At 41.0% G+C, this 9,987-nt stretch overlaps 2 protein-coding genes across 2 annotated transcripts in view; both read left to right on the top strand.

The window, feature by feature from the left end:
• The first annotated feature begins 1,812 nt into the window (after positions 1 to 1,812).
• LOC107709162 (GTPase IMAP family member 8-like) lies at positions 1,813 to 5,989 on the top strand. The gene is made up of 5 exons (XM_016513576.1): positions 1,813 to 2,025; positions 2,367 to 2,426; positions 2,600 to 3,160; positions 3,228 to 3,815; positions 4,380 to 5,989. The coding sequence occupies exons 1-5, from the start codon at positions 2,004 to 2,006 to the stop codon at positions 5,831 to 5,833; spliced, it is 2,685 nt and encodes an 894-aa protein (XP_016369062.1). The 5' UTR covers positions 1,813 to 2,003; the 3' UTR covers positions 5,834 to 5,989.
• A 159-nt stretch (positions 5,990 to 6,148) lies between these two features.
• Positions 6,149 to 9,987, top strand: part of LOC107709163 (structural maintenance of chromosomes protein 2-like) — a 21,632-nt gene continuing 17,793 nt past the window's right edge. The window contains 1 exon segment of the mRNA XM_016513577.1: positions 6,149 to 6,590. Within this exon segment, the coding sequence (XP_016369063.1) occupies positions 6,149 to 6,590 (442 nt within the window).

The following is a 9,987-nucleotide window of genomic DNA, read 5'->3' as shown; positions in this document are numbered from 1 at the left end:
AAACTTCGGGACGCTCGTCACACTACATACATATATATATATATATATATATATACATACATACATACATACATATGTGTGTGTGTTTGTGCGTATGTATGTATATACATATACTGTATATATATATATACATACACACATGCATACATATATGCATGTATGTATGGTGTTCCAGTTTAATGTATTGAAATGGGATCCAGGACAGTCTAAAAAAAATTAAAAGTTCAGTACTCTATATGAAAAAACATCAGATTAATGATCTGAAAAATATACAGTTGGTGTGATATCTTTATCTTAAATGGTGTTCAAGTTTCATGGATATAAACGGGTTCAGTACTGTCAAAAAAATTATAATCTGAAAAACGAATCTTGTGCATTATAGTGAATCATATTTAGAGATTTTTTCAGTTGGTTTGATACATTTATCTCAAACTGTGTCAGAGTTTAATTAATTTAAGTGGATACAGTATATAAAACATATGAAAAATATGGTTTCAGTGCTATATATAAAAACAATAAAAATATGGATTCAGTACTGTATATAAAAACAATAAAGGCATAATCTGGAAAAACAAGCCTTGTGCATTATAGGGAGTAATATTCTGAATATTTTACAGTTGGTTTGATACCTTTTTCTCAAACGGTGTCAGAGTTTAATTAATTTAAGTGGGTACAGTATATAAAACATATGAAAAAAATATGGTTTCAATGCTATATATAAAAACAGTAAAGGCATAATCTGACAAACCAAGCCTTGTGCATTATAGGGAATAATATTCTGAATATTTTACAGTTGTTTTGATACCTTTATCTCAAACGGTGTCAGAGTTTAATTAATTTAAGTGGGTACAGTATATAACACATATGAAAAACATATGTAAACAAAATAATTCAACAAATTGAATAATATTCTGAATATTTTACAGTTGGTTTGATACCTTTAGATCAAATGGTGTTGTCGTTTAATGGATTTATATTATTGCATACATTAAAAGTTGTAAAATTATTATAAAAAACATAAAATTGTAATTCCAAAAACGGAGCTTTGTGCGATAACAGGTTTTCTTTCCCGAACATTTTAGTATTGGTTTTATATTATAATGTCACGTAGTTAAATTGTTTAATTAATTTAAATGTTTTTTTTGTTTTTTGTTTTATTCCTAGAAATTAAGCCTTGTGCAACATAAAGGGCATATATTTATGTCTATCTGAGTTAGTTTGGGCTCAAAACATAATAGCTGCAAAGAGTTTAATTGGCAAAAAACCCGAAGGTCTAATGAATGTCAAACGTCAAACTAACTTTACAGCCGTGCCTGATTCGGTCGCATCAGTGAACGAGCACTGATTTGCCTCTGATTTCGGGCATTTGTCGGCGAGTGTAAAATCGGGCTAAAATCGTGCAGTGTGAACTCGGCATTAAGTTACGATGCTTTTGGGAAACAGACCGTAATATTAAGATCAGTCGTACGATCGTTTTTACGAACTTTAGGCTTACGAAGCTTTTGGGAAACGCAGCCCTGATCAGTTTCATCTGTAAATAGACTGGTGCTGTAGTTTTGTCTATGCAACTCAGTTAAGTATTAAACTGCTAGCAAATGTTTGCTTTATAATTATCGTCGGTCAGAATACTGTATGTTAAATACATCATTATCTACTGTAAGGTTGCATTAATAAGTCTTTTAAACTCCTTTCAGTCATTAGAATAATTCAGTTCAATCTGTTTTATGTAACTCAGAGAGTGTGAGTTTGTTCAGTGGGAATCAAACCTGTGATTAGGAAGAGCTTCGTGATCTACGAGTTGAGATTCCCAGTTCAACCTACTGCAGTTAAACAGAAAACTACAGGCAGAACAGTGACAGAGCTTCACACAGTCTGGATAAATGAACAGAGATTGTGTTACTGTTTGAGAAGCACTAACATCTCTTGCAGGACGATGAAGAGACAGACGTCAGGAGACAGAGAAGATCATCAGCTGAAGACGGAGGAGGAAACAGAATATCAACATGTCAACCAACGATACCACAGGTGACAATCACTGAAAGCTTCAAATGAGTCTTCAAGAATACTTTAATTCTGTTTATAGAACTAACATTCTTAAAGCACTTTCATTTACATGCAGATACAGATTATGTGTAGACAGAAATACTAGATTATACATAACTTCTGAGGAAAATACATTTTCTTCACTGCTTATTTAGTGAAAATTAACAGAATTATTTTCATTATTTTAGTGATTTGACAGAATCTCACTTTCACTTTGAATAACATTGTTGTTTGTAAGGATCATTCAAAGATGCTGATTTCTGTCGGTTTGTGTTACTGTGATGAAAGAGTCAAATATAATATAAGACTTTTGTTTCATACAGTGATTGTTGCCCACAATCCTCCTCGCAGGAGAAGACAGAGCAATGACCTACCTCCTGACAGTAAGTCTGTACCTACATTAACACATGAAGTGATGAAGAGTGTGTGGAAACTATAATGATAAATGCAAACTTCTACCGGTGGATTCTGATCATTTCAATCTGTGATGTTGGATTTAATCAAGACCTTGACATCATTAGATGTAACTCTGAAAGTCTGATTTGACTGTTTGCAGTGAAGATAGTTCTTCTGGGTTCAAGCGTGTCAGAAAACAGTCTGGTGGGAAACTTCATCTTAGGACGAGCAGCGTTTGACAGTGAAGCTCCTCCAGATGTTGTAGAGAGAGTCGGAGGAAGACTGAAGGACAGACACCTGATGCTCATCAACAGTCCTCAGCTGCTCCAGACAAACATCTCAGCTCATCAGATCACACAGACTGTGAGAGAGTGTGTGTTTCTGTCTGATCCAGGACCTCATGTGATCGTGCTGCTCCTCAAACATGAGCCGTGTTCAGCAGAAGATCAGGAGCGTGTGGAGAAGGTGCTGCGCTCTTTCTCTGAGCGCGTTTATCAACACACCATGGTGCTCAGCACACAAGAAACCACAGAAACCAGTGACATCCTACAGACAATCATTCAGAAATGTGCAAACAGACACTTTAGTCTTCAGAGAAGCAGCTCTCCTGATGATCTTCTGCAGATGTTTGAGGACATCGTGAAAATGAATGACGGACGGCACCTGGAGTGTGCTGAAGGTTCACAGTATTTCACAATGGAGCAAGGAGCCACAGGAAGACGTGAGTGTGATGATATTTGAAGTTTCTAGTGATAAATTAACATGTTTTAATCTTCTTCTTCTGTCAGTTTCAGAGACTGTGAAGCTGAATCTGGTCGTGTGCGGGAGCGACGGGACGTTAAAATCCTCCGTATCAGAGCAGATCCTGCAGCAGACAGACGTGGAGCTTCATGGTTGTGTGATCAGTGTAATAGAGCTTCCAGCTCTGACTCGGCTCTCAGAGGAGGAAGTGATGCGTCAGACTCTCTGCTGTGTGTCTCTCTGTCATCCTGGAGTTCATGCTTTCCTCCTCATTATTCCTGACGCTCCACTAACTGATGAAGACAAAGCTGAAACGGAGAAGATCCAGAGGATCTTCAGCTCCAGAATCAACAAACACATCATGATCCTCATAAAGCAGAGCTCAGAGCATCAGACAGCAGAACTCAATGAAGAAACACAGTCTGTCATTGAGAGGTTCGGAGGACGACATCATTTCTTTGGTCCCAAAATACAAGTGTCCACATTGATGGAGAACATCGAGCAGATGCTGGAAGAAAACAGAGGAGAGTATTTCTCCACTGAGATGTTTCTGGAGGCGCAGATGAAGAAACTGATGAAATATGAAGAGATGAAGAAGAAAACTGACTCACTAGAAATCCATTTACCATCACAAGGTTAAAAAAAAAGTTTGATATTAAACTACACAGCATGTTTTAAAATAGATTTTTTTACTACAGGAGTGTTTGATTCTATATTAGATTTTTATACATTTGTTAAAAAGTTCAAAAATTCAAAATTCAATTAAAAAATTCCAAAGTCAAAAATTCTGATTGTTGAAAAATAAGCTCAAAGCTTCATTGTTCCACAGGAAATTAAGATTATTACAGTAGTCAAACTGATAAATAAAAAAAAATCCGATCTCTGTAATGTTTTCTGATCCATATTAATCATGCAGCTCATAGTGAAACATATTAGTTGTTCTGTATATTTTCTCTAAAAAACTTTGCAGATAATGTAAATTTGACAGAGATCAACTGCTTCATGAAAATTAGAAAAGCACACTAATGTCTCTGAACTGTGTACATTGTAGAGTGACATGTACATCTTCACAATGCATTTCCAGACCACACAAAACTACATGAATACTAAACAAGCAGACAGCAGACCTATGTTACACAATCACATTTTGGGGAAAACAAACTTAAGGCTGTAAAACTGATGCATTTCCTCTCTTACAGGTTCATCAGAGAGTGAAGATGATCTGAGGATTGTTCTGCTGGGAAAAACTGGAGTGGGGAAAAGTGCAGCTGGAAACACAATCTTAGGAAGAGAAGCGTTCACAGCAGAGACATCTCATGAGTCTGTGACTAAAGAGAGTCAGAGAGAATCATCTGAAATCAACGGGCGACGTGTTTCTGTGATCGACACTCCAGGACTGTTTGATACTGAACTTACTAACGAGGAGATCCAGAGAGAAATCAGACACTGCATCTCCATGATCCTGCCTGGACCACATGTGTTCATCATTGTGCTCAATTTAGGACAACGATTCACTCAAGAAGAGGCAACAGCTGTGAAGATCATCCAAGAGACGTTTGGTGAGAAATCTTTAATGTTCACCGTGGTGCTCTTCACCAGAGGAGACGATCTGAAGGACAAAACCATTGAACAGTTTCTGGGAAAACCAGGATCTCCTCTGATGAAGCTGATTGAAGCGTGTGGAAACAGATATCATGTGTTCAGTAATAATCAGACTGCAGACCGAACACAGGTGACTGATCTACTGCAGAAGATAGATGACATGGTGAAAGAAAACGGAGGGAGTTTCTACTCATGTAAGATGTTCAGAGAGATGGAGAGAGAAAAACAAGAACAACAAATGAAGATCCTGATGGACAGAGTGAGAGAAAGAGAGGAAGAGATGAAGAAACATGAGGAAGAGAAAGAGAGAGTGAAGATGATGATGGAGGAAGAACGACAGAATCAGGACAAAGAGAGGAAGAGAAGAGAAGAGGAACTGCAAAGAGAAATAAGAGAACAAGAGAAACATCAGAGAGAGACACGAGACGAGATGAGACGAGAACGAGAGACATTTAGACAAGAGACAGAGGAAATGAAGAAAGAAAAAGAGAAACTGCAGATCAAATATCAGACAGAAATAGACAAACTGATGAACACAATAGAGAATGAGAGAAAGAAAAGAGAAGAAGAATATATAGAAAGAGAAGAACGATATAAAACACTGATAAAAGACAAAGGGGAGAAAGAGAGAGAAATCTGTAAGATGAAGAGAGAACGAGAGGAACTGGAAAAACAGAATTTAGAGGAAAAGACAAGCAGAGAAGAAGAGGACAAGAAAAGAATAGAGAAAGACAAACAGATTCAGAGACTGCAGAGTGAAATGGAGGGAATAATCAGAGAGAAAGAAAGAATAGTAAGAGAGAGACGAGAACAACTGGAGGATTCAGAGAACAGACTGAAAGAAGAAAGAAAGACGAGAGAAGATCAACAGAAGACTCTTGAAGAGAAACTGAGACTCCTTGAAGAACAGCATGAAGAAGAACTGAAGAGAAGACGAGTGCAGTGGAGAGAGGAATATGAGAGAGAGAAAGAGAAGATGAAGAAGATCTGCTCTGAAACTGATCATTCACTACAGGTGAGTTTTTTTTATCTTTCATGTTTATTCTGTTAAACAGACAAATAAAATTATTTTTACTGAATGATGTTGGTTTCAACTCTAAAAGATCACAGCTTACAGAAAACTGGAGACTGAGTGCTCAAGACTATTGGTCTGCTATGTTTGTTCTGTTAGTCACACTTTTAGTAGTAATTATAACCCACCAAAACTCAGACAACTTACATTTCAAATGTTAACTCTTAAATGCATGAATGTTTCGCCAATCATTCTTACATCGTGAGAATGTAAAATCCCCTTCGTGAGAAGGGGAAGTCGTGGCCTAATGGTTAGAGAGTCGGACTCGAAATCCAAGGTAGGAGATTTATAACGATGCGTCAGACTCTCCGCTGTGTGTCTCTCTGTCATCCTGGAGTTCATGCTTTCCTCCTCATTATTCCTGACGCTCCACTAACTGATGAAGACAAAGCTGAAACGGAGAAGATCCAGAGGATCTTCAGCTCCAGAATCAACAAACACATCATGATCCTCATAAAGCAGAGCTCAGAGCATCAGACAGCAGAACTCAATGAAGAAACACAGTCTGTCATTGAGAGGTTCGGAGGACGACATCATTTCTTTGGTCCCAAAATACAAGTGTCCACATTGATGGAGAACATCGAGCAGATGCTGGAAGAAAACAGAGGAGAGTTTTGCTCCACAGAGACATTTCTGGAGGCAAAAACTTTTTTTTCAAAAAAGATGAAAAATCTGATGAAATATGAAGAGATGAAGAAGAAAATCAACTCACTAGAGACACATTTACTGTCTCAAGGTAATGAGCAGAAAATCAGTCTTAAACTACAGAGCATGAAAAAAAAGTTTTGACATTGAATTTTAAAATTCTAATTCTACAGTAGAGTTTGATTCTATATTACATTTGTATTTTAAACAGAAGAACTCCAAAATTCCATTTAAAAATTCAAACGTCCAATATTTTGATTGTACAAAAATCAGGTCAGAGGTCAAGCTTCAGTGTTCCACAGGAAATTAAGATTATTACAATAGTCAAACTGATCATTTTTGGCCAATCACTGAACTACTACAATCCTCTGGAGCAGTGAATCTGAACGTTTTGCTGTAATTTTAACAATCTGAATCATTTGAGTTTGAAAATAAAGATGTGAAATATGCTACAAAACAATTTCGTTTCAAAAATGTAAATTTCTCACATTTCCTGATCCACATTAAACATGCAGCTCACAGTGAATCACATTAGTTGTACTGCATATATTCTCTAGAATATTTGCACTAAAATGCTAACTTTAAACTGTGCGGATAATGTGAATTTGACAGACAGCAAATGCCTGATGAAAATTTAGAAAAGCACACAGATGTGTCTTTCACGAGTTCACACTTACATATAATGAACAGAGTAAAGGTTATGCGTATTTAGCGTGCTGTCCGGGGAGAGGGCTCCGAGCTCGGTAATTACTCTCGAGCCCGGGGTACTCCCCCTGTCAGGAGAGAGGGGTCCAAGCTCGGCTTTTAGCCCGGACCCAGAGCGCTCCCACCGAGTGTTCCTCCCCGTGCTGGGGTAGGAACGGGCTGAAGGTGAGCAGTTGGGGTGGTGGAGGGATGCTGAAAGACTAGAGATAATGAAGGTGAGGCTGCTTTGATTATTTCTAGAGGTTCTCTCTTGTGCTGATTGGATAGATGGTGTAATTACTGATGATGGACTGGCCGTGTTAATTATCTGTGCGTGCTCCTCCCGAAATTTGTTAATAAAACATCACTTCACGAGTTCACACTTACATATAATGAACAGAGTAAAGGTTATGTGTATTTGGCGTGCTGTCCGGGGAGAGGGCTCCGAGCTCGGTAATTACTCTCGAGCCCAGGGTACTCACCCTCTCCGTGGAGAGGGGTCCGAGCTCTGCTTTTAGCCCGGACCCAGAGCGCTCCCCCAGTTGGAAGTAAAGATATAGGCTTCTGCGAAAGCAAGCACTGCTGCGGCAGTGTAAAATACAGACAAAGGCTCCAGCGGGAGCGGGAACTGCTGCGGATGTGGGAAAAAGAAAAAACTCCTGCGTGAGCGGGCACTGCTGCGGCAGTTGGGGAAATATGGAGAAAGCTCCTGCGGGAGCGGGAACTGCTGCGGCAGTGGGGAAATATGGAAGAGCTCCTACGGGAGCGAGCACTGCTGCGGCATTGTGGGAATTAGGTAAGGCTCCTGTGGGAGCGGGAAGTGCTGCGGCTGTGGGGAAATATGGAAGAGCTCCTGCGAGAACTGCTGCGGCAGTGTAAAATACAGACAAAGGCTCCTATGGGAGCAGGAACTGCTGCGGCAGTGGGGAAATGCAGATAAAAGCACCTGCGGGAGCGGGGTGCTGCTGTGGCAGTGGGGAAATACGGTGAAGCTCCTGTGGTAGCGGGCACTGCTGGGCCAGTGGGGAAATAGGGAAAAGGCTCCTGTGGGAGCGGGCACTGCTGTGGCAGTGTGGGAATTTATGTATGGCTCCTGCGGGAGCGAGAACTGCTGCGGCAGTGGGGAAATAGGGAAAAGCTCCTGTGGGAGCGGGCACTGCTGCGGCAGTGTGGGAATTAGGTAAGGCTCCTGTGGGAGCGGGCGCTGCTGTGGCAGTGGGAAAAAGCTCTTGCGGGAGCGGGCACTGCTGCGGCAGTGGGGAAATATGGAAAAGCTCCCACCACGGCTTGGCACTGCTGCGGCAGTGTGGGAATTAGGTAAGGCTCCTGCGGGAGCGGGCGCTGCTGGGATGGCTGGAGTGGGGATGAGCCGTTATAGATGGATTAGGTGATGTAAAAGGGGGTTAATTATGGTGGGTCTGAAGTTTGAGTGACCGGGGCTGTACTGACGTTAAAGGGGTTGGCCGATGAGGGTTCGGTGGGCTTCCTTGATGTGGGAGGGGTCTGATCGAATGTAGCTCTTGAAAGCTTCTGACTACCAGCGACCGAGTGCTTGTATCTGCTGCTGGGAGAGGCCTTTTTGGGCCGCTGTGGTTGCTGCGCCAATTCGGAATGAATGGCTGGAAAAATTTCCAGCTGGGGTACCGGATAGGAGCAGAACGGACTTAAGGTGCTTTTGAAACCAGAAATGAGTGACGGGGTGGTTGGAGTCGTCTGTAAAAAGGGGGTCGGATGGGAGTTTGGACTGTGATTTCCTGAGCTGGATGAAGGCTAGGAGGGCTTGGTATGGTAGTATGGGTGATTGTAGGTTAAAAATAAAAATGAAATGGCCTTTCTTGGTCTGGTCTTTTTTTCTTTGCTTAATGAAGTAAGAGATGGTTTCGTCATCCAGCACTGCTAGATCGGAGTTAGTGGGGTGGATGTTTAGATTGAAGCTAGATGTGATAGCGAGCTCAGAGCATCTGAGAAAACCAGAGAAAGCCAGGATGAACATGGCGTCAAGCGTGCGGACGATCAGCTATTTGTTTTTTTGAACCAGGAATATGTTTTGCAGTTACAATGAATTGGTCACAAGTCGAGATCCAAATCAGGCGTCTTAACAAAGTCATTAGGGCGGGTGAATGGGAGCGGCCTTTATTGATGCAGTGCACGGTAGCCTCGTTGTCGCAGTGGATAATGATGCTGGTGGCGGACCACTCCTTACCCCACAGAAAGGCTACGACGACTAACTGAATGTCGACGGGAGAAGAAATTAAGTTATTATAAAAGAAAAATAGGCCGTTCCATTGCTTAAGAAAGGATATCCATGAGCTGAGCTCGTTGCAGCATGAGTCAGTTAGTGATATTCGATCCTCTAGAGCAGGGGTGGCGAACGTCAGTCCTGGAGAGCCGTAGCCCTGCAAAGTTTTGCTTCAACCCTAATCAAACACACCTGAACAAGCTAATCAAGGTCTGAACGGTCGTCCTATCAATTTTTTCCTTCGGCAGAGAAGCCTGGAACTTTTGAGAATCTAAGTTGATACCCAAAAATTCGATAGAGGTGCTCGGGCCCGCGGTTTTGTCTTGGGCGAGAGGAATCCCGAGCTCTGCAAAAACCTTTTGGGTTGTCAAAAGATGCGCGGCTGGGATGGAGTCGGGAGGCGAGATAATTAAGAAATCATCTAAAAGATGGATCAGGTAGGGTATTGCGTAATTGTTGTAGAGGATCCAGCAGATTGCCTCTGACAACATGTCGAAAATTTTCGAAAGTGAGGGGGACGGAAAAGTAAATTTTATTATGCCTGCGGATGCCGAATAAATGCCAA

The sequence above is a fragment of the Sinocyclocheilus rhinocerous genome, unplaced genomic scaffold, assembly GCF_001515625.1.
Source record: "Sinocyclocheilus rhinocerous isolate Xijiao unplaced genomic scaffold, SAMN03320098_v1.1 scaffold4221, whole genome shotgun sequence".
NCBI lineage: Eukaryota > Metazoa > Chordata > Actinopteri > Cypriniformes > Cyprinidae > Sinocyclocheilus > Sinocyclocheilus rhinocerous.
The sequence above is the reverse complement of the archived record's forward strand: the minus strand, read 5'-3'. Positions and strand labels throughout refer to the sequence as shown.